The sequence below is a fragment of the Ascaphus truei genome, chromosome 3 (assembly GCF_040206685.1).
Source record: "Ascaphus truei isolate aAscTru1 chromosome 3, aAscTru1.hap1, whole genome shotgun sequence".
Classification (NCBI taxonomy): Eukaryota; Metazoa; Chordata; class Amphibia; order Anura; family Ascaphidae; genus Ascaphus; species Ascaphus truei.
Window position 1 is genome coordinate 63613394 of NC_134485.1, and position 24790 is coordinate 63638183.

A 24790-nucleotide genomic window follows, 5' to 3' on the forward strand; every position below is an offset into this window, starting at 1 on the left:
CATCAGCAATGATGTGCAGAAGTTCATGATCCTTAGTTGCTTTCAGAGGAGGCCTTGGTGAGTAGATTTTCTTTCCTTTCTTCTTTCTTTTCTGCTTCTCTTCTTTTTTTTTCTCATTTCTTGGCTTTAACAGGTCCAGGAGATGTTGATCTACCGCCTTCTTGGCGTCAAATGACGTGACAGGCCTTATATAAGGCCTGTGACGTCACATTTGATTGTCCAATGTTATATTCACCAATCTGATTGGTGGATTTACCATGTGGCCTTCCCTTTTTTTAATGATGTAACCTTAAAGGGAGGGAAGTCAGCCAACCAGGTAGCATATGCTTCCCTCCCTTTAAGATAATGACACTTCAGAAAAAAATGGAAGCCATCACATGGTACATCCACCAATTGGATTGGTCGATGTACCATGTGATGCCTTTTCTGGATTGATGTGACGTCACCAAAAGGGAGGGAGACTTGTTACATGATTGGACGTGTCGCTCCCTTTTTGGTGACGTCACATCATTAAAAAAAATGGAAGCCATCACATGGTTCATCCACCAATCGGATTGGTGGATGTACCATTTGTCAGCCAAATGTGACACCGCATGCCTTATATAATGCCTCTCACGTCTCATTTGACCTCAAGAAGGTGGCAGATCAACATTTCCTGGACTGTTAAAGACAAGAAAGAAGAAAAGAAAGAAGAGAAGCAAAAAAGAAAGAAGAAAGGAAAGAAGATCTATTCACCAGGGCCTCCTCTGCAAACAACTGAGGATCATGGACTTATTTGCATCATGCTGTTGAGGATCATTGCTTTGTGGGTCAAGAGTTGGTGCTGCAGTTGGATGAGGAAGATGAATCTTCATCCCGGCAACGGTAAGAAACACTTGTATTGTATTTTATTTAATTACAAAAACAAAAAGAAAACAGTGCAAAGGATCTCATAGTGAAATATGTAATTGGAAGTGAATATTTGATCAGCAGTTAATGTATGCACGTACATCAAATTAGAAATATATCAGCATGACATGTTAAGGACAAGGCAAACGCCGATCTCACACATCAAATTCTGGCGGCCACTGGTGACGTCAAAGGTGGCCGCTGGAGTTTGGTGTGTGTGATCGGTGTTTGCCGTCGGTACGGAGGGTCCCTGTACTAGCGCTCCAGATATCAGAAGAGCAGACGGACGCAGATGGCTAAAAATTAACCTCTACTGACGCTAGGAACCAGCAGCCCACTGAGAGGAGGACGAGGATTTCCATCCAGACAAAAGACTGTGGGACCATCAGATCGGTGTGGGGACCAGCTGATTGCTCCAGTGTGGTAACCTGTCCTTAACATGTCCTGCTGATATATTTCAAATTTGATGTACGTGCATACATTAACTGTTGATTGAATATCCATTGGAGATAACCACATTAATAATCAAAGCAATTTTTGACAAATGTTTGTTTTTATTTAATTGTAATGTATTTTATTTTTTTGGATGTTTATCTTTAGGTTGTCCATTCATTGCAATTATGGTTATCCTTGCCCCCATTGTGGGCATAGTTTACCAGAGTGACAATCAATGGGTTTATTGTCTACTGTGTAATGTATTGTACTGTTATGTAAACATTATTTTATTGTGTATTTATTTTGTTTTGAAAACAAATGGGCAAACGCGCTATTAGCCATATTAGGCTACAAGTGCTTATGCCCAGTTGTATATGTGTGGTGATGGGGGTAGAGAGGGTGGGGTATGGGGGTAGTTGCCTCGGGTGGGTGGTTAGACCTCCTTGGTGGGTGGAGGGGGGAGGGTAATTACTGCTAAGGTAATTAAGTGGTTAGTGGCCAGTAGTTTTTTATTTTATTCAATGGCCATTGCTTGCCAATGGGACTATCTGTGACCTGTTGAGGGCATAGGTGACCACAGTGACAATCAACGGATGAAATGTCTAGTGTTTTGTTTTACAGTAAAGTGTTTTTTTATATTATTGTATTCTATTCTATTGTATTGCACTGTAATGATTATTTGAATGGGCAAAATTGCTATTAACTTGACTAGTAGCTTATTTGCCCATTCCTTTGTGATATTGGTGGTAGCTGGGGTGGATGAAGGGGGTAGTAGCCCAAGGAAGGGTGGTTAGGCCTCACGGTGGGGGTTAACCCCTTCATTACCTTAGTGGTTGCAACGGCTAAGGTAAGGGAGGGGTTAATCCTCCAGGGAGGCGTAATCACCCACCCTCGGGCAACAATAACCTTCACCCACTCCCTCTACCACAACAAACCGCGTAGTGGCGGTTAAGCCCTTCATAACTTTAGCGATTAGCTGCTAAGATATGAAGCTCTATTTTAACTTTAATTTTATTAACAGCAGGGGTCTCTGGACCTGACCCCAATTCATTTCAGGTCCGGGACCCCCTGCTTCCGAGGTACAGGCCCCAGAATGGGGTGCCAGTATTTCCTGGATGTTTAATTCTCCTACATCACGTGTCATGACATGGACATTTAAACTTGCCGAAGACACCAGCATCCCCTACGGAGGCCTGTACCTCGGGAAGCAGGGGTCCCCGGACTAGAAGTTAATGAGGGTCAGTTCCAGAGACCCCCTTCTTCAGTAATATGTTAAGGAAATTTAAATAAAAACACTGTGATCGCTTGTAGGAGCTGTGCAGTTAGATGCAACACTCTCTGTTCAGCTCTTAGGCTGAGTCCATGCTCCCTGCTTGCTCGCTGAGGCGCGCTGAGGCTCAGGGAAAGCGGGTGCTTTCCCTGGCCTTGCGGTTGCTTACCGGGCCTTCAGGGGGCGGGCCGGGGGCGGGCCGGGGGCGGGCCGGGGGCGGGCCGGTGACATCACGGAGCTGGTTCGCCCTCATTGGGCGAACCGCTCACGTGACCAGCCTGTCGCGTCGGCAAGCGGGGGAATTTTAAATTCCCCTAAGACCTGCGCTTCCGCAAGCGCGCGGAAGCGCAGGTGAGCCCCTACTAAAGCCGCTCTAATTGCGGCTGTTTGGGCTCAGTGCTGAGCGGGAGCGCGCCTCAGCACGCTTCCGCCAGCAAGCGGTTAACATGGCCGAGGCCTTACAGACTGCAAGCAGATCACACGGGCAGATCTCTCAAAAAGACACTGCTAATTTGAGCGGTTTGGGATTTTCCTACCGAACGGTATCTGACTTGCGATAACTCTTTCTGAATATCGTGATAACACAAATGTCAGACCGTGAGGTAGGAACATGCCAAACCCGATCGATATGACAGCGATCTTATCGGAGCCACCTGAATAGGCCCCTATGTCTGATTATAAGCAAGTAAAGGCAGAAAGGGATGACAACATTAAATTAAAGAAGGAAAGAAAGGGAAAAATAAAGAGATAGGGAATGTAAAGGAAATACAATAGGAGGCAGTATTAATATTGGACTTCTGGTGTTGGCACCACCCTCTACAATTGGCCATGTTGGTTAAAGACCCAATGCTACAGTAACTACTTGTCCCTTTTCATGTCACTATATTTTTACATGTCTAAAGTGACAACATTTGATTCTAAGTTAATTGAATTGTACCTGTTTGAGCTTACTATATATGTAGCCCTGCATATACTGTTAGTACTGAAATAATATAATATCATTGTTAATAAATACATGGCATAAAAATGATATGAACTTACAGAAGATTTATTGAAGACAGGATGCCCGATGTTACAGATCATGGATGAGTTGAATTGCAGCAGCATTGTGGCATCAGAGCACTTGATACTGGTAGAATGTGTCTGAAAAGGGCACAGTCATGAACACAGTAACCACAGCAAAATGAACATTTGGATATTCCCCAATGCATTCTAATGAACATGCTTTCCATACTCCATAACAACTAACAATATATTCCTTGTTCAAAATATTTAATTATAATGATTGAACATTTTGGTGTTTTATTCCTTTTTTCCATTCGTAGTTGCCATGTGAGAATATTTCTCTCTAAACTTTCTTTCTTTTTTTTTTTGTTTTAAAACACAATTCTATTCAGTTAACAAACCCCTTCATGTATTTTCTCTTACCTCACTTATCTTTTTGACGTGCACATTTTTGGGGTATGTTATCAGCACGTCCGTCATGTATGAGTCATCTCCAGAATTAACAAGGGTGAGATTCATAGTCAAATCTTTGGCGCCTCCAACTACCAGCTCCTTTCTACAACAAGATGCAGTGAGATGGCATCCACCGTGTATCCATGTGCTAGTGATACAACAACTGAACAATAAAGAATATTGACTTTTAGAAAAACAAGTATTCAGACACTTACTCAGATAAATGTGTGGTCAGCTTCAAGTCAGCAACACAGTTGTTATTGCAGTTCTTCACATAGGGCAACTATAATGATAAGTAACAGATTTAGCTGACAAAAGTGCATTCTACTGTATTAGCAGGATGAACGTTTACAAGCAGTTTCACAAACACATAGATCGATAGCTGATTAAGGCACCGCAATGCTAAGCAAATCTTTTCCCTTTGTTGCACACTTTTGAGGACACTATTTCTTCACAACATGTTTATAATGAAACCTAACATCTGCTTCATGGAAAATAAGAATGAATGACCTATTAGTTAGGGCACTGTTGTTTGATGTGGGAGACGTAGGTTCCAGACCTAACAGCAGCTTCGGACAATATAGAATATTATAGGCCAAAGCTGTTAAATTCCGGGCATTATTGAAACCCCTGCTGTCTGATTGGTTAAAATTCCAGGCATTATCTAATCAGTAATGACCCGGAATTTTTGGCACCCTGCCAAGTTTTTCAGCCAATCAGCTTTCAGTTCTCATTCACAAAGAGTGAGATCAGCAGCTCTTAGACAGGGGAGGTGATTGGACAGGAGGCAGCAGCACGGCACTGACTCCTCCCCCACCCTGCCTGCAGAGAGCTTTGCACAGGAGAGTGAGGGGAAAGGTTTGTGTGTCAGTTGTGTGTTTTGTGGGTGTAAAGGGGGCCAGCAGAGTGTTTTATTGGTTTGTGTGTGTGTGTGTGTGTTTTCTGTTGGTTTGTGTTTTGTGGGTGTAGAAGGGGCAGCAGAGTCTGTTTTGTTGGTGTGTCTCTGCTGTGTGTGTGTTTTGTGGATTTAGAGGGAGGGCTGCTGTGTGTGTGTGTCTTCAGTGTGTGTTTTGTGGGTGGAGGAGCGGTGCAGTGTGTTTTGTTGGTTTGTGTGCCTGGAGTGTGTGGTTACAGGGGGCTGCAGTGGGTGTAGGGAGGGGGCTGCTGGTGTGTGTTTTGTGGATGTAGAGGTGGCAGAGTCTGTTTTGTTGGTTTGTGTGTGTGTCTGCAGTGTGTGTTTTGTGGGTGAAGGAGTGGTGCAGAGTTGTGTGTGTTTGTGTGTGTGTGTGTCTGCAATCTGTTGGGTTACAGGGGGCTTGAGTTGGTGTATAGGGTGGGTTTTATGAGATTATCTCTCTTGCTGTGCCGGTATGTTGGCTCTCTAGGGTCCTCACAGACTATATCTATGTATTTATGTCTTTATTTATATAGCGCCATTAATGTACATACTGTAGCGCTTCACAGCAGTAATACACATGACAATCATATAAATAATACAAATAACAGATCATGGGAATAAGTGCTTCAGACATACAGTAAAAGTAATATTTAGGAAAAGGAGTCCCTGCTCCGAAGGTCTTACAATCAAATCGGTTGGTAAGAAGAATGTACAGAGACAGTAGGAGGGCATTCTGGTAAGTGAGTCTGCAAGGGGTCAAGGTTTATGTATGAGGTCTATAGTATCAATCACGGGGCTTCTCATACGCTTCGTTAAGTAGGTGTGTTTTAAGATGGGTCTTAAAGGTGGACAGAGAGGGTGCTAGTCGGTGGTTGAGGGGAAGGGCATTCAAGAGGTGTGGGGCAGTCAGTGAGAAAGGTTTAAGGTGGGAGAGGGCTTTAGATACAAAGGGGGTAGAGAAAAGACATCCTTGAGCGGAACACAAGAGTCGGGATGGTGCATAGCGAGAAATTAGGGCTGAGATGTAAGGAGGAGCAGAAAAGTGTAAAGCTTTAAAAGTGAGGAGACGAAGGGAGTGTGAGATGCGGGATTTGATCGGAAGCCAGGAGAGGGATTTGAGCAGGGGAGACGCTGGACAGATTTAGGAAAGAGTAGAGTGATTCTGGCAGCAGCGTTTAGGATAGATTGTAGGGGAGACAGGTGAGAGGCAGGAAGGCCATATATATATATATATATATATATATATATATATATATATATATATATATATATATATATATATATATATATATATATATATATATATATATATATGTGTGTATATATATATTCCCATATGCAAAAATCTGTGTTTTTCACTGTTTAAGTAATATATAACAATAAAAATACCAAAACAGTACAAACACACACACACATCAAATAGCATGCCACCTGACATGGTATTGGAGAGGTCAGTCAGTGAGATTGGGCAAGGAGTTCAAGTACTGTGGGCAGGGGTTGTAGTAGCTGGTTGCCTCACTCCTTCTCCTCCCACTGGCTGCCCGGTTCTGCTGCCTCTTCTCTTGCCGGCGCAGCCAAATTCCCACGGCGTGGGAAGCACGTGAGGACACTCCCCAAATAAATATTATTGCAGATAAATTCAATTTCATGCTTAATTTTCCAGTCTTTATGGGTTTTAGCCAAAAACGCCAACGAATGTCGTGTTTTATATGTTTTTTTTCGGTTAAAACCGAAAACCGGAATCCCTACCAATAACTCAATTGCTTTGTGTTAGGCCCCAAAAATGGTAGAATATAGGTCTAAAAAAATAACTTTATATTTCACAGGCTGGCAAACCCTTGGTTCCAAATTTGCCTACCAAGAACACTATTGAAGACTCGGAAAGGAGCACAGCATTGTAACAATTAAAGTCTCCTTTACCATTTTCTCGTTATATCTGCTCAATCTATTTTGGAACACAATGGATTCCATTGAATAAGAACAGGCTCACAAAATGATGATCAAGGAAAATAACTGGCCATACATTAGTTAATCTAAAAGTTCCTAAATAATTAGTGTATATAAATGTTAATGGGCAAACTTTTACAAGATCAATCCTTGGTGTTTTATGATCCATTCCATTTGCCACTGTAATAATAATAATTATAAGAATATAACAACTATTCCATATAGTGCTTTCTCCCAATGGGACTCAAGTCACAGTATAGTGATATAGGAATATTACAGACATAATTAGATGAGTTTATAACCAATGTTTTTGGTGCCTGAGGCACAGGGAGATAAGATACCTTGCCCAAGGTCACAAGGAGGTTACACCAGGAATCAAACCAGGTTCTCCTTCACAGAGTCAGTGTCGTTACTCACTGAGCCACTCCTCTTCCTACATATGTGGATTGATTTTGACTGCTACAGTGCTGGAAGGGCCCGGACTGTTGGACATGCTCTGAAATGTTTTCTGGGTACCTGCAGCATTGAGTGGGCTAAGAAAATGCAATGATGATATAAATAAGTCTCGAGCCCTAAACTAAACAACTGTTATTTAAGTTCCATTTTTATTATAATTTTGTATTATTTAGCCTTCCATATTTTATTTTCATACATACCTTTTCTTTCTATATTCTTACCTCAACATATTTGTGGTCTCTCTCATACATATCCAGTATCGGTGCAGGAAGATCCCTGTTCATATCAGAGCTGAGCGTATAAGTAATCTTAATAATAATGCTACTAAAGCAGTTATAGTTACATGGCTGTAAGGAGGCAAGGAAAGTAGACAATTAAAAATAATACTGCATTGAATGGTAACTTGTTACTACAATATCCCGAAGAATCAGATATGAAATGTCTCCCCACATGGTCTCTGGAGCTAAACCATGTTAATTTCAGCTCTGAGGACCCCTTAATCTCTGAGATACTTACATCTGAAGGTGATGCTGCTATCTCCTGCATGTTTAAATTTCCTGCATCATGTGGACAAATAGGAAGTGACAAGGGATAAAGTCACGGCTCCTACTGGCCCGCGGGACGCGGGACCTTTAAACAGACATTTCCTGTGCCCAGCTGGAGCTGCTACCAGCATTGCAGTGCCCTTCATTTATTTGCTGCTGGACATTTGACTAGCTCATTATAATAGCCTCCTGATGGCATGACACAATGGTCCTGGGAAGAAAGGAAATCAGTAGAAGGGTAATAAAGTATAATTACTTTAGAAAAGGACATATGCCTTTTCAGAGGATACTAGAAAAAAGGTAAGGGCTGAAGGTCTTGCTAGTGATAGGGGGAGGGATCAAACTGTAATTCTAATTACTTTAAAACAAGAAAGAGTTATTTTTAGGAAATTGTTTTAAAGTCTTGCTATTGATTAGGGGGAGTGGTAAATCTGTATACAGTGTATAAAATGTAATCCAGTAATTGTCAGGGATTTGGTGGGAGAGAGAAGAGGTAACAGCTGCCCATCATGCATCTAGCCTTGAGCACAGGAATGGAGCTCAGGATGTAGGAGAGAAGGAGTGACTATCTTGCCATCCTGCTTGTATCTCCGTGCATTGAGTACAGAAATAAAGTTCTACAATGCTGCAAATCTACTTTGGTCATTTAACGCCGAGCCTTTACTTTTACTGCATTGAACAATCTCTACTATACCCCTAGTGGATTTGGGTGAGTCGGCACCTAAGGAAACAATGTGTTAATTATTTGTTAATAAGCAAATATACACCTCCGATATAAGTATCTCGGGAAGCAGGGGTTCCCAGGAGCTGAAATCAACGCGGATCTGCTCCGGAGACCCCTGCTTCCCACCTGGTAAAAAGATTACTACCGGTAATATTTTTATTTGTATTTTTTTTAAACCAAGAGGTACAGCCACTTAAAGGTATAATCTAAAGAAATCTTGTACAAGTACAGTACTAACAACATTCTATTTTTGTTTTCAGATTTGTTATGATTTGTGATACTTTTCATTATAATATCACCAGAAGAGACGTATTTTCTAGAAAATGTGTGTACAGTTAAGAAAAACTCACAATGTCAATGCCTTATCAACCAATCAATAATTAGAATGTGACTATAACATGTGACATTCTCATTGATTAGCGTGGACATTACAGGGACCAACAGAGGAGAATAACAGTTGAGACTGGGGGTGGGATGAGTCTTCCAGAGGTTAGTCATGCTACAGGACAGGGGGGCACAAACTTTATTCCCTGCGCCCCCCTGCCGGCGGTCCCTCACCTCCGCGCCCCCCCTCACTCCTGCTTCGGCTCCAGTGTCATGACCTTGCGGCGTCATTTGACGCCACGTTGCCATGGCAACGCGTGTGAGAAGCCGCCGGAGCCAAGGTAAGTTAGGTTTACAGAGGCCCTGCAGTTCCCCCGGCACTTAATAAAAGTGCAGTTGGGAAGCGCGCAGGGCCTCTGTAAATCCCGGGTCCCCCCGCACTCAGTCTCGCGCCCCCCCTGGGGGACGCGCCCCCCAGTTTGCACACCACTGCTACAGGAGACCCAGTGAATAAGGTTACTTAACCGTTTGGGTGCCAAAGGAAACAGCAAAGGATCAATAAAATAATTTGGGGCCTATTCTAGTAGCCTTCATAAAACGTCTCGTTGGGCATATTACACCGCCAGTTTTGTCAGTGTAGTTATCACGATATTCAGAAAGACTCTGAAGACATGCGATTGCAGTGTTTTAATAACAATTTTAATACTAGTGTATGTGAGCAGGGGGTCTCTGGAGCAGAACCGCGTTGATTTCAGGTCTGGGGACCTCCTGCTTCCCAAGATACAGGCCCTGTTATGGGGTGCCGGTATCTCCTATGCATTTAAATGTCCCGATCATGTAACGCAAGACATGTAAATACATAGGAGATACCGGCACCCCATAACGGGACCTGTATCTCGGGTGGCAGGGGGTCACCTGACCTGAAATCAACGCAGTTCTGCTCCGGAGACTCCCTGCTCATGTACACTAGTATTAAAATTGTTATTAAAACAGCTTCCTTACCATAGTGGCTAGCCGCTAAGGCAATGATAGGGTTCAACTTTAATAGCCTGTTTATTGGGGGCAGAGGGGTAGATTGTAAGGAATCCACACCTCGGTTTACTGCTTACCTTGCCTTACAGACCTGTGCAGTCCTGGAACACTCCCCATGATATATTCTGCAGCTGTGCAAGCTATTACTGTAGCCCCAGCCTGGGCTCAGTCATTACAGCAATGCTGTCACACGCCCCTTTTGCTATTGGGTTGCTGACCTTTAAATACAACTTTCCTACAATGCTTCTCTGCCGAGCATAATCCTTCTTGGATGTTCACTGTGTTTGCCACAGCCACCTGTTTTGGCCACCCTGTTGCTGTTTTCATGTTCATGTTCTTTGTTCCTAGTCCATGTTCCTAGTTCCTGGTTCCTGTTGCCTGCTGCTCTCTCTCCAATGCAGAGGCTGTGTCCTGGTTCCTGTGCTGAAGTGGTGGATCTCCAGCGTAACTTCAGCTTCCTGTTTCCTGAGGCCTGCTGTCCTTCCCATAGCAGAGGCCTGTCTCTAGTTCCTGGGCCTGCTGCTCTCTCTCCTATGCAGAGGCCATATCCTGGTTCCTGTGCTGAAGCGGTGAATCTCCAGCGTAACTTCAGCTTCCTGTTTCCTGAGGCCTGCTGCCCTTCCCATAGCAGAGGCCTGTCTCTGGTTCCTGGGGCCTGCTGCTCTCTCTCCATTGCAGAGGCTGTGTCCTGGTTCCTGTGCTGAAGCGGTGGATCTCCAGCGTAACTTCAGCTCCCTGTTTCCTGTGGCCTGTTGCTCTTCACTTAGCAGAGGCCGATCTACTAGTCCCGAGGTCTGTAGCTCTCTCTCCTTGCACAGGCTCGTTCTGGACTCCTGCTGAAGCATTGAGTTACCAGTGCTGCCCGGCGGTGTGCCCACTCCGGCCTGCCTATCCCTTCCCGGAGATCGGCACCATGGGCCATGGTCGCCGCTCGCGCAGAACCCGCTCCAGGCCGGCAGCTTCTACGCTGTAGCGGGACCTTGTTGACTTCCTGTTACCGAAACTCCGCTTTGATAACGTTTACCCTGATATCTCCTATCCTGCCCCTGGCTCGTCCACTGACTACGCTGCTCTCTCCAGTCCCGACCCTGTTATGTACGACTACGAACTACGCATTCCGGATCAGTCTGCGCAGTCTAAGGTCTGTGATTATACAACCCCACCTCAGCCCCATGGTCTGGTCCTGGTTTGTGGTGAGCACAACCGTGACAGTATGCTCGGCCCCACAAACCCAGACCGTCCTGTGGTAAGGGTTGGTATGTTTCTATCTGAAATCCTGTCCCGGCCTGTGGACCAGTCCCAGTTTGAAAACCAGTACCTGTATGAAAGACTGCCCCCGCCTGAAAGTCAGTTCATGTTTGAAGGTTTAATCCCTTATCAAAGACAGCTCCGTAAAGAAATCCTTACCACGTGCCAGCGCCTTCGTGAGTCAAAACAAATCCTGGCCTCCCATCTTCATACCCTAAACTGGGACACTGCAGATCTCAGGGCACTGGTTCAGGTTCAAGATTCGATCCATAAACTGTCCCAAGATATGGACAATTCCATAAGAGTACAGGACCCTCTCCTCGCTGCCTATGCCCTTTCTAATCACTTCCCCTGTACTGTCAGTCCTGTTGATAAACCTGTGGGGGTACCTTCCACTCCAGGAAATGACCAAACTGTCCCACTATCACTGCCCCCTAAGATAGAAACTGCCACGGTCTCTAGCCCTGATTGCTCCTCTCGTTACTTAGACCCCAAAGATATGTCTACGTTAACCCCTGCCAATCAGCCCTGTGAGGTTCCCATAGAGTATACGTGTATTTCCCAAGCCGAAACTATGGCATTAGTGTCTGAGAATGAACCCCTAATACCCTCAATTTCTAACTTAGAATCCCTAAGTTTTGTTCCCAAGGTCATTCCTGTATTAACCTGTATTAACCCCAGCGGGGCAGCCCTATGAGTCTCCTTTGGTAATTCCCTGTTCGCCAGCCAAGGTCACGTCCTTAGCTCCAGAGGAGGAACTCCTTGTGTCCCCAATTTCAGAGGCAAATCTCCCTCTTTTTGATTCTCAGGTACCATCTGCATTTTCCCCTGTAAATCCTAGCCGCCCTCAGGCTAATACGTCCTTTCTAGCGTCTGAGAATGAAACCCCAAGTCCGACAGCAGTGGTTGCACTGAATGTCTCCCCTAAGGTTGCAGAGTCCTTAGATATTCTTTGCTATAATCACCCTGCTTCAGCTCAAGTTTCCCCTGTCGTGTTCCCTGAAACTTCTCCTAAAATACTGATTTCAGTTAAATGTATTCAGGAACCAGATTTTTCCCTAAGCCTGTTTGCAGAATCCCCACTCCCAGGTATTTCGCTGACCCAGTCTGTCACTCTAAGAGCTGAGATCCCTGCTTCAGCGCATAGTCCCTTTGTAATGGAATCTGTAGTTGTTTCTAGTGTCCCAGACATTTCTTCCCAAGTACCCACTTCAGAGACCAGCACACTTGTGGTTGCCCCCCTTGTGGTTGCCCCCCCTTGTTCTGTGTTCTCCTCTTCTCTAACCCTAGGGTTAAAAGCGAACAGTGGTCTTTATGCCCCTCCTGACACTCAAGTTGTTGAGTTCCCAGGAATTTGTGCTAACACACTGTTCCCACTCAAAAGTGATGCTTTTTCTTATGTGCTAGCTAGAAGCCTGTACACAGTTTCCCCCCTCTCTGAAATTTGCCTTGTCGGTTCCGCTACTCAGAGAGGTACAATTCTTACTTCAGATTCAGAATTTCGTCCCTTAAAGGCCGTCCTTGCTTTTGGTCCCCCTGATGCCTCTCTCCAAGCAACCCCTCCAGAGATAAGCGTAACTGTCGTTAACCCCTTAGTACAGTCAGAGACCACCCTGTCTACATTACAAACTCTGGTGTTTCAATCTGAGCTATTTTGTTATCCTTCCCTTGATAAACCTAATAATATTCAGGAATACCTAATGGAAAACAAAATTATTAGTAATAGTCAGCATGGATTTATGAAGGATAGATCTTGCCAAACTAACCTTATTTGTTTCTTTGAGGAGGTAAGTAGGAATTTAGACCAGGGTAATGCAGTTGATGTGGTCTACTTAGATTTTGCAAAGGCTTTTGATACGGTTTCCCAAAAGAGGTTGGTGTACAAAATAAAGAAAGTTGGACTCAGTAATAATATATGCACCTGGATTGAAAACTGGTGAAAGGACAGACAACAGAGGGTTGTCATAAATGGAACTTTTTCAGGTTGGGCTGAAGTCGTGAGTGGAGTACCTCAGGGGTCGGTACTGGGACCCCTGCTTTTTAACTTGTTTATTAATGACCTTGAGGTTGGGATCGAGAGCAAAGTCTCCATCTTTGCTGATGATACTAAATTGTGTAAGGTAATAGAATCAGAGCAGGATGTAATTTCTCTTCAGAAGGACTTGGAGAGACTAGAAACGTGGGCAGGTAAATGGCAGATGAGGTTTAATACAGATAAATGTAAGGTTATGCATTTGGGATACAAGAATAAAAAGGCGACTTACAAATTAAATGGAGATATATATTGGGGGAATCCTTGATGGAGAAGGATTTAGGAGTGCTTGTAGACAGCAGGCTTTGCAATAGTGCCCAATGTCATGCAGTAGCTGCAAAGGCAAACAAGATCTTATCTTGCATCAAACGGGCAATGGATGGAAGGGAAGTAAATATAATTATGCCCCTTTACAAAGCATTAGCAAGACCACACCTTGAATATGGAGTACAATTTTGGGCACCAATCCTAAGAAAAGACATTATGGAACTAGAGAGAGTGCAGAGAAGAGCCACAAAATTAATAAAGGGGATGGACAATCTAACTTATGAGGAGAGGCTAGCTAAATTAGATTTATTTACATTAGAAAAGAGGCGTCTAAGAGGGGATATGCTAACTATATACAAATATATTCAGGGACAATACAAGGAGCTTTCAAAAGAACTATTCATCCCACGGGTAGTACAAAGGACTCGGGGGCATCCCTTAAGGTTGGAGGAAAGAAAATTTCACGAGCAACAAAGGAAAGGGTTCTTTACCGTAACGGCAGTTAAAATGTGGAATTCATTACCCATGGAGACTGTGATGGCAGATACAATAGATTTGTTCAATAAAAGGTTGGACATCTTTTTAGATGGGAAAGGTATACAGGGATATACCAAATAAGTATACATGGGAAGAATGTTGATCCAGGGATTAATCCGATTGCCAATTCTTGGAGTCAGGAAGGAATTAATTTTTCCCCTTAATGGGGATTTTTGTTTGCCTTCCTCTGGATCAATAAGTAAGTATAGATATAGGATAAAGTATCTGTTGTCTAAATTTAGCATAGGTTGAACTTGATGGACCTACGTCTTTTTTCATCCTCATCTACTATGTAACTATGTAACTACTGTATGTAACCTCAGTCCCTTAGCACTGCATCTAAATGTGCTCCAGCATCCGTTCGGTTACTCTGGGCTAAAATTAAAACTCCTGTGTTTAAGGGTACCTTCTCACACATGTCCAGCAAATCTAGAACTTCCCTGATTGCTTCTAAGCCAATTACCACTGTATCTGATTTTCTCACTAGTGCAACCCAGACACCCACATCACTGACTAGCAGTCCCGTTATCAGAATTTTCGCACCAGTAAACATACTTACTTCTGATTTTGTCATGACTAGTACCCCTGTTAGGGTCCTTGCAGTTTTGGATAAGACTCTTTTTTCTTCTAAGGTTTCTGCCATTAAGAGTTTCCCCGGTTCCAATTTACCGCTTATTGTCTCTCTAACTCCCATCATAACTCCCACACTACCCGTCACTGATTCCCAGGTACCAGCTCCTGACGCTAGTTCTCCTCCTACCAGTGTCCCTGCAGTGCTAGATGTTCCTGTTATAGATCCCCAGGCTCCAGCTCCGGATTATTTTCCTCTACTCGCTGTGCCTGCTCTGTCTGATTCTCAAGTTCCAGATATTAAAGCCCCAGTGCCTATTCCTACTCCCACTTTTATGACAAGTATGATGCCCTTGGAGTTCATTGCAGCACGTAGTCCGCCCCACGCGATTGTTCTAATCTCTGTAAGGACCAGCATACCTTTTTCGGACTCTGATGCCTTATCTGAGGTAACCCATGCCGTACTCCAAGTCCCCAGTGCGGGAGGGCAGTTTCTCTTCTCTGACCATACGGTGGTTCCTGAAGTACCTCAGAATGACTTTAAATATGGGGTTCCTCTCCCTATTGTCGCTAGAACTTTATACGCTGCCTTTGACTTTGTGACCTTTACTCCCCAGACAATATTATCCCTCTCTGAGGTTTCTACAGTATTTGGGAGCTCCATTGCTGATTGCTTCTCTGCCTCTGCGAACCCATGGTTATCCCTCTCGGAACCTTCTGTTGCTCCTGTTATTTCCTCTTTGTTGGAAATACTCAGTACTTACCCAAGATTTCGGTCTCTAAGCCTGGTTTACTGCTTGCCTTGTCATCTTCCATACCCATACCTGGCAATACCCCCACCCACCCTATACCCTCGCTGACCACTACCTGGAAAACCTCTGGAGGAGAAGATCCTCTCAAATTCCTACGTGCAGATGTCAGCAAAGACTTTGTCTGTCTGGAGGGTCCCCCTGGTATACTTGATCAACTATCGGTGCCGCTTGTCCTGAACCCTGATACCTTTACTAGGGACTGGGCTCCCAGCGGGGGTCCTTCTGCCGTTTCTGCTCTGGAACCCCCTGGTTCTTCACAGCCTTGGATTTCCAAGTCATTTCGCCTGGCAAGCCACGTACCAGTGGTTTCTCTACCACCACTCTCATTTCCTAGAACAGTACTCGTCAAGGAACTGCTCATTTACGAATCCCCTTCCCACCTAAAGCCCTTTAGGAACAATTCAGTGTCCCCGAAACACATGGACGGTCCTGTCTGGCCGCAGTTCTCACCAGGGGGTGGGGGTACGCAAAGGAGTGCCCACGAGTCTCTGGACCACGACTCTACCCCCAATCCTAGAAAGTTCAGGAACAATTCCAGGTCCCCCAACTCTATGAGTGGTCGTATTCGCCCTGAGGTCTCACGTGAAGGGGGGAGGGGTACTGTAAGGAATCCACACCTCGGTTTACTGCTTACCTTGCCTTACAGACCTGTGCAGTCCTGGAACACTCCCCATGATATATTCTGCAGCTGTGCAAGCTATTACTGCAGCCCCAGCCTGGGCTCAGTCATTAGAGCAATGCTGTCACACGCCCCTTTTGCTATTGGGTGGCTGACCTTTAAATACAACTTTCCCACAATGCTTCTCTGCCGAGCATAATCCTTCTTGGATGTTCACTGTGTTTGCCACAGCCACCTGTCTTGGCCACCCTGTTGCTGTTTTCATGTTCATATTCATGTTCTTTGTTCCTAGTCCATGTTTCTAGTTCCTCTGCTCTCTCTCCAATGCAGAGGCCTGCTGCTCTCTCTCCTATGCAGAGGCTGTATCCTGGTTCCTGTGCTGAAGTGGTGGATCTCCAGCGTAACTTCAGCTTCCTGTTTCCTGAGGCCTGCTGCCCTTCCCATAGCAGAGGCCTGTCTCTGGTTCCTGGTTCCTGGGGCCTGCTGCTCTCTCTCCATTGCAGAGGCCGTGTCCTGGTTCCTATGCTGAAGCAGTGGCTCCAGCATAACTTCAGCTCCCTGTTTCCTGTGGCCTGCTGCCCTTCCCATAGCAGAGGCCAGTCTACTAGTCCAGAGGTCTGTAGCTCTCTCTCCTTGCACAGGCTCGTTCTGGACACCTACGCGGAAGCATTGGGTTACCAGTGCTGCCTTCTGGAGATCGGCACCATGGGCCATGGTCGCCAATCGCGCAGAACCCGCTCCCGCCCTGCAGCTTCTACGCTGAAGCGGGACCTTGTTGACTTCCTGTTACCGAAACTCTGTTATGATAACATTTACCCTGATATCTCCTATCCTGACCCTGGCTCATCCACTGACTACGCTGCTCTCTCCAGTCCCGACCCTGTTATGTACGACTATGAACTACGCATTCCGGGTCAGTCTGCGCAGTCTAAGGTCGGTGATTATACAACCCCACCTCAGCCCCGCATTCCGGTCCTGGTTTGTGGCGAGCACAACCGTGCCATGGATGAAGGGGGTAGTAGCCTCAGGTTGGGTGGTTCGGCCTTCCGGGAAGGTTGCGGGAGAAGTTAACCCCTTCACTACCATAGCGATGGGAACCGCTATGGTAATGAAGGGGTTAACAAGTCCCGCTACCCCCCGCCCCCCGGTAGGCCTAAAGACGCACCCTTGGGGCAACTACCCCCTTCACCCAATCCCTCTACCCCAAGAAACAAAAATAAACACAACAACCCTACTACCCACCTCCTCTACCCCCAACAAGCCCCCAAACATATACAGTACAGTAATGGGCAAAATTATTGTTATCCAGATATGGATAATAGCTCATTTGCCCATTCTAAAATCAAACATTAGCCAGCCAACATAAATAAAGTAAATAAAACTTCTACTTGTCCCTACCATGATGAAGGGCATCCTCATCACCATACTCCAGGTCTGTGTCCTCCGTTGGCAGCAAGAGTACAAGAAAAAATACAAGCTAATGGCCCCTAACCCCTTAATCACCTTAGCGGTTAGTAACTACTAAAGTAATTAAGGGGTTAAACCACCCTTCCCCACTACCCACCCGGGAGGCCTATCCACCCACCTGGCACAAGTACCCCCATCCTCTACCCATTGATTGGCACAGTGGTACACCATACCCATATAATATGGGCACGATAAGCCACTATAGCAGTCAATGGCCAACCTATAAAAAAAATCAAGCACAACAATACACAACAATTAAAGAAATAAACAAGCACCTAAACACCGCATGAATAAAAGAACTGCAAAGCCTCAACTACACATCAATAAAATTATTCTAACACCAAAACCGCAAAAGAATCAAAATTATGTTATACGAAAATACTAGAATACAATTAAATAAAAACCTAACAAACAAAACAATTCAAGAAATAAAACTGCTAACAATCTTAAAATATAATAAAAACAAGCCATCCAAATACCAAACAATTTAGTGAAAACAATAAACAGAAATAGAAAAAAAAACAATAAATTCAAGACAAGCATTTGCCAAAAAATGCATTGCCTTTGACTGTATTTATCTGTACCCTAAAGGGGCACAGATTAGTACATTAGCTGTCAATGGGCAATCAAAAACATCAAAAGAAATAAATACAATAAAAAAAAACCTGAAAAAAGATAATTACATACATTCAATGTTAGTCTTACCTTTAGAAGTCTTCACCCTCCAAATCCTGGCGTATCAGGAAGCTCTTGACCCACGACGTTGTCCACTGCAATCCACCGCCATCCTCCTTGAAGATCTGCATCAGGTAAAAAAAAAATCTTCTTCCTTTCATCTTCTTCTGTCATTCTTTTCTTCTATCTTCTTCTGTCATTCTTTTCTTCTATCTTCTTTATTTGTAATCCATTCCCCATGGTAAATCCAGCAACGGAAGTTGCCTCGTCATCTTCTTGAGCTAAAATGAGACGGAACAGGCCTTATAAAGTCCTGTGACATCACATTTTAGGGTCAGATGGTACAGCCATCATCTCCAAGGGAGGTACATCACATCCTTAAAACCACATGGCTGATATCACATGGTATTACTGACAATGGGATTGAAGACAATCCCATTGGTTTCTGTACTATGTGATATGTTCCATTCGTTAAAAAGGATGTGACATCATTTCTCGCCGCCTTCTCACCAGCTTCACACCACCTTTCTGTGGCGAGACGAATTTGGGAGAAAATCGCCATTCTAGAGCCTCGATAATCTAATCGAGGCTACTAGAATTGCACGACTTTCAAAACCTGCCGATAAGGGGCTTATCGCGGCACACATGGCGATGTGTTTTAGACGAGAGCCACAAATGACGATTAATGTTTTCGCCGCCCACTTATCCAGGCTTTCTGAATCGCTGTAGCTATTTTTGGTCGATAACGGCTAAAAAGCCTCGATAAGTGGGTTATGAAGGCTACTAGAATAGGTCCCTTTGTATTTTTATTTTCAAAATATTTTTAAAGCAACAAGCCTAAGCTTATACGGACTGGTTTTCAAGGAGCTGATGGTTGGTTACATTGATTTTTCCATGTAATAATTTTGGTGGGTAAATACTTACCAGCACAATTAGCCTATGATCTCTGCACTTCGTCTCAATAGGTAAAAGCCTTTCTTTGAGAAAGTGTTCTTTGTTCTCAAACGTAATGCGTTTCTTTTCCATTTTGACATCCAAGTCCAGAGTGTAAACGAGAACAGATTTGTGAAATTCTGAAAGTAGAGCCACCAGAGTTTTTTTTTAAATATAATGCAGGTAGTCAGAGGACCTGTAAAACTGCACAAAATGTATTTACATTTCCTTAGCTTATGTATGTATATATATCTTTACATAGATATAGAGCCATTAATGTACATAGTGCTTCACAGCAGCAATCATATAAATAACAAGTAATACAAATAACACATAATGGAAAGAAGCGCTTCTGACATAAGTGACACTTAGGAAAAGGAGTCCCTGCCCTGGAGAGCTTACAATCTAATTGGTAAATAGGATGAAAGTACAGAGACAGTAGGAAGGTGTTCTGGTAAGTGGGTCTGCAGGGGGTCAAGGTCGATGTGTGAGGTGTAACATATCAGTCACAGAACTACTCCTATGCTTCGATAAGGAGGTATGTTTTAAGATGGGTCTTAAAGGTGGAAAGAGAGAGTTCTAGTTGGATATTGAGGGGAAGGGCATTCCAGAGGTGTGGGGCAGTCAGTGAGAAAGGTTTAAGGTGAGAGAGGGCTTAAGACACAAAAGGGGTAGAGAGAAGACATCCTTGAGCAGAACACAACAGTCGGGATGGTGTATAGCGAGAAATTAGGGCTGAGAAGTAAGGAGGAGCAGAAGAGTGTAAAGCTTTAAAAGTGAGGAGAATTGTGTGTGTGATATGGGATTTGATAGGAAGCCAGGAGAGGGATTTCAGCAGGGGAAACGCTGAGACAGATTTAGGAGAGGGCAGAGTGATTAGATGTTTTATTAGATGCTCTTATTTACATTTCTTGTGTCAAATGTTGTAGATTTTTGCAGAATAAGTCACAATCTATTGATGTACTGAAGATTGCACACTTATGTTCTTACTATTTCTTTATTTATTTATTTGTACTGGATGTCATCACAGTTTCTTTGATTTGTTGATATGGTTTAAGACATGGGGATTATTTATCAGAGTCTCCCAGCTGCAAAACTGACGCAAACCCAGTGCACAAAATCTGCACAATATTTATCAGAGAAAAAAAATAGACCCTGTAATCTATATTATATGCTAATTTTCTGCATTTAGCACTCGGTGGATTTTTGTTCCAAGGTTAAAAAAAAAAAAAAAAAAAAACTTTTACTATTTTTATTATTTCCTAAAAAATATATTCCTGAAATTTTGGAAACCCTAATTCATTTTTTTTTTTTTTTTTTTAAATGTAAGAGTAAAAGACAACAAACTCTGCAATGAATACTAACGTGTTGCATCATGGAAACTGCAGAAGTAAAAAAAAAATAATAACTTTATGATTTCCGCAAGGGTGAAAACATATATTTTGCAATTCCACACAGCTGCATATAATAGGTAAAATCAGGGGTGGGTTGTCCTATCAGGCGATTCGCCTTGGCGCAGTGGCCTGTTTCTGTGGCACTCCAGCAGCTGCAGGTGGTGGTCGGCAGCTCCCCAGCTCCTCATACAGCCTGGCGGTCACTGCAGTTCCTCTCCCTCCTCCTGTTGGGTCCAACCACCGCCCGACCAGAGGTGGCAGCTGCGGAGTCCCCAGACTGGAGCAGCATTGAGGAGAGCTCCTCATCCCAAGGTAAGGTTGTTGGTTGTGTCTGAGTGTGTGTGTGTATTGGAGTGAGTGAGTGAGTGAGAGAGGGGGAGTGTAAGGAGGGAACAGAGAGAAGGGGAGAGTGTAAGTGGGGTAAGAGAGGAGATAGTGTAAAAGGAGAAGAGAGAGAGGGGAGTGTGCAAGGGGGGGTAAGAGAGGAGAGAGTGTAAAAGGAGAAGAGAGAGATGGGAGAGTGTAAGGGGGTAAGAGAGGAGAGAGTGTAAAAGGAGAAGAGAGAGATGGGAGAGTGTAAGGGGGTAAGAGAGGAGAGAGTGTAAAAGGAGAAGAGAGAGATGGGAGAGTGTAAGGGGGTAAGAGAGGAGAGAGTGTAAAAGGAGAAGAGAGAGATGGGAGAGTGTAAGGGGGTAAGAGAGGAGAGAGTGTAAAAGGAGAAGAGAGAGATGGGAGAGTGTAAGGGGGTAAGAGAGGAGAGAGTGTAAAAGGAGAAGAGAGAGATGGGAGAGTGTAAGGGGGTAAGAGAGGAGAGAGTGTAAAAGGAGAAGAGAGAGATGGGAGAGTGTAAGGGGGTAAGAGAGGAGAGAGTGTAAAAGGAGAAGAGAGAGATGGGAGAGTGTAAGGGGGTAAGAGAGGAGAGAGTGTAAAAGGAGAAGAGAGAGATGGGAGAGTGTAAGGGGGTAAGAGAGGAGAGAGTGTAAAAGGAGAAGAGAGAGATGGGAGAGTGTAAGGGGGTAAGAGAGGAGAGAGTGTAAAAGGAGAAGAGAGAGATGGTAGAGTGTAAGGGGGTAAGAGAGGAGAGAGTGTAAAAGGAGAAGAAAGAGGGGAGAGTGTAAGGAGGGCTTGATTACAGTGGCCCAGCGCTCTTCCCCAGAACAATTAAACTGATTGCCATGGGAGAGTGCGGGCCTGTGTGTCTCTTACCTTCTCTGGAGGGGCATCGTCCTGCAGCATCATGTAGTCATGCTGACTCGACGTCAAATTACGCTGCGATGCCACATGGTGACGCGTTGCCATGACAACACGATAACACATGACGTTGCAACGTCATGACGTCGCGTTTTAAGAGGAGGAAATGGGCTGGCATGATACAAACATTTGTCTGCAATCCACCCCTGGGTAAAATGTAACATCGTCAATTGTAGCTACTTTCTGTAAATACATTATATTGTTTGGCCTACCCTGCCCCCTCCTGGCGAAATGCCTATGCTGTACTGTACTATTTTGTTATATATTTTTATGTTGCCAGGGACATTGCAGTGCACAAAGAACATATTTTTTCCAATTAAGATCACAAATGTGACCGCAACTGATCTTTTACGTGGACGTGGCACTACTATCTCAATATCAGCCTAATTTTCCTACCAGGTGGTTAAACATGCTTCATTTGTGCAGGGAAGCTTTTTAAAGCCTGTTAAATATCCAGGTAACCAATTCACACATCTGTAAATCGTGCTGTCTAGATTCTCATAACACTGCATATATGCTGCACGCTTTAAAGGTGATCTATAGATCATAGAATTCTGACAAATACAGTACAGGCATACCCCGCATTAACGTACGCAATGGGACCAGAGCATGTATGTAAAGTGAAAATGTACTTAAAGTGAAGCACTACCTTTCCCCCACTTTTGATGCATGTACTGTACTGCAATCGTCATATACGTGCATAACTGATGTGAATAACACATGTGTAACAGGCTCTATAGTCTCCCCGCATGCGCACAGCTTTGGTACAGGTAGGGAGCCGGTATTGCTGTTCAGGACGTACTGACAGGCGCATGCGTGAGATGCCATTTGCCTATTGAGCGAAATGTACTTACTCGCGAGTGTACTTAAAGTGAGTGTCCTTAAAGCGGGGTATGCCTGTACATACTCTGATAACATGCATTGAGCTTAATCTGGCATTGACTTCAACGGCAGTTAACATCGATCGAACTGCAATACAGGTTATCAGAGCTTTTTGAATCCCCCTCATAAATCCAGAAACCTTCATTGTTGTTTTTTTTCTTCCTATGAAGCACTTCATTGTCAAAGAGGGATTCACTTGGCAGTAAAAGGGTTAACACAATGTTTGCGATTATTTTTTTCTTGATCACGTAATAAAACCCACATATTTTAGTGTTTTGTTTTCTGTTTGTTTTTTTGCAGTGCACCAGTTATCAACCTTTGAAGAACTACAGAACCCAATAACAATGCAGAACGTCAACAAAGCTAAAATATGAACCTAAATATGATTGCTGTTGTGGGGCATATGTTTTTTTTTTTTTTTTTTTTTTTTTTTTACAATAACGAATCATTCTAAATGTATATTATGAATACATTATACATTTAAAATTATATATATATATTTATATATGTATCTATGTATATCTATATCTATATATCTATATATATCTATATATATATAGACATATATATCTATATAGATATATAGATATATATATCTATATATCTATATAGATATATATATATATAATCCCTCAAATCCTTATTACACTACCTCAAAGTGACAGGAAGGTGGCAACAAATGTCCAATAAGGTGTACAGTGGCACTTCTGCTAGTGGGTTTAACCATACTATGAAGACAGAGGGTATTAAGAATACACAAAGGTTAAGAGAAAGATGTCATCCAGACCTCAATCTAGCTACCTACAACTGCTGGATTCTCTCCAGTGAAGCAGTATGATAAAACTGGAAGATGGGATTGAAAATTAAATGTGATATTGTTGGCCTTAGCGAAGTAAGAAGAAAAGATGAAGGCCTCACTGAGCGGAAATGCGGCTTCCTATTAGTGCATATTGCAGAGGTACAGAAAGTGGAAGAATCAGTGAAGTAGGGTTCATTGTTAATAAGAGACGGAGAAACAATATATTGGCGTATGGAAGTTAGGAAGGAATTTCTTTTTCCATTTATGAGAGATCATTGGATAAATGTTTCACTGTTTTTTTTTGTTCCTCTGGACCAATTTACTGCAAACACAAATATAAGATAAGTATCGGTCGTCTAAATATAACATAGGTTGAACTCGGATGCATGTCTTTTTTCACCCTAATCTACTATGTAACTATGTATGAAAGTTCATCGGAAAGAACCACCAGGATAGTCATTCACAAAAAAACAGGTTTCAAATAATCCAAGTTTATGCCCAACATCAAGTCACACAGATAATGAAATGGAAGACCCCTTCCATAATATCTCCCAAGGAAATTGTCACCTCAAGATTATTATGGGAGATTTCAATGCAGGGAATGGGGCCCAGCAGAAAGACGAAACATGAATAAACGTGGGGACAGATTGGTAGAATTTGCATCACGTGAAAACTTTTACATCATGATTTCATTCTTCTAGAAAATGGACATGGAATGGACCCAATGGGAAAAATATTGAAATAGACTATATCCTTGCTAACAAGAAACATGATTTTTCTTAATAGTTTGGACACAAGAAGTGATCACTGATTGGTTTGCTGCAAATTACATCAGAATGCAAAGATGGAAAGAAGAAAAATGATTAAAAAGAAGACAAAAACACTCAACATCAAGAACCCTAAAATAATAACGGCACAGAATTTCAACAAAAGCTGAAAACTCACTGATGCTTACGCGAAATGTATGGGGACGCTTTAACGAACAACTATGAAGAATTTATGAAGATTGTAGTTGAAAGCACAGAAAAAACTGGAGGAATTGCTAGCAAAAAAAAAACAGGATAGTAAAATATCCGATGGGATAAAGCAGTTACTGAGAAAACAACAAGAAATTAAGCAATAACACGGAAGTACAATATTTGAATATGCAGGAGAATATCATGGAAGACTATCGACAAGCGTATAACTGAAGATGTAAGAACATTTTACTGTGATTTGGTGAAGCAATTAAGAGGAAAACACTGTATACTGCACTTAGTCAACTGACTGTGTAGTGATAGTTGGATTAAAAATTAACTTTGCATAAATTAAGTATAAAACCCTCATC

At 43.3% G+C, this 24790-nt stretch overlaps 1 protein-coding gene across 2 annotated transcripts in view; it reads right to left on the bottom strand.

The window, feature by feature from the left end:
* The window catches only part of ITGAE (integrin subunit alpha E), a 91600-nt gene that overhangs the window by 16981 nt on the left and 49829 nt on the right, over nucleotides 1-24790 (bottom strand). For both annotated transcript variants that reach the window (XM_075594155.1, XM_075594154.1), the window contains exons 19-23: nucleotides 19129-19277; nucleotides 7574-7699; nucleotides 4267-4334; nucleotides 4022-4154; nucleotides 3635-3736 (exon numbers count right to left, since the gene is read on the bottom strand). In XM_075594155.1, coding sequence (XP_075450270.1) covers nucleotides 3635-3736; nucleotides 4022-4154; nucleotides 4267-4334; nucleotides 7574-7699; nucleotides 19129-19277 — 578 coding nt within the window. The remainder of the gene's footprint in view (nucleotides 1-3634; nucleotides 3737-4021; nucleotides 4155-4266; nucleotides 4335-7573; nucleotides 7700-19128; nucleotides 19278-24790) is intronic.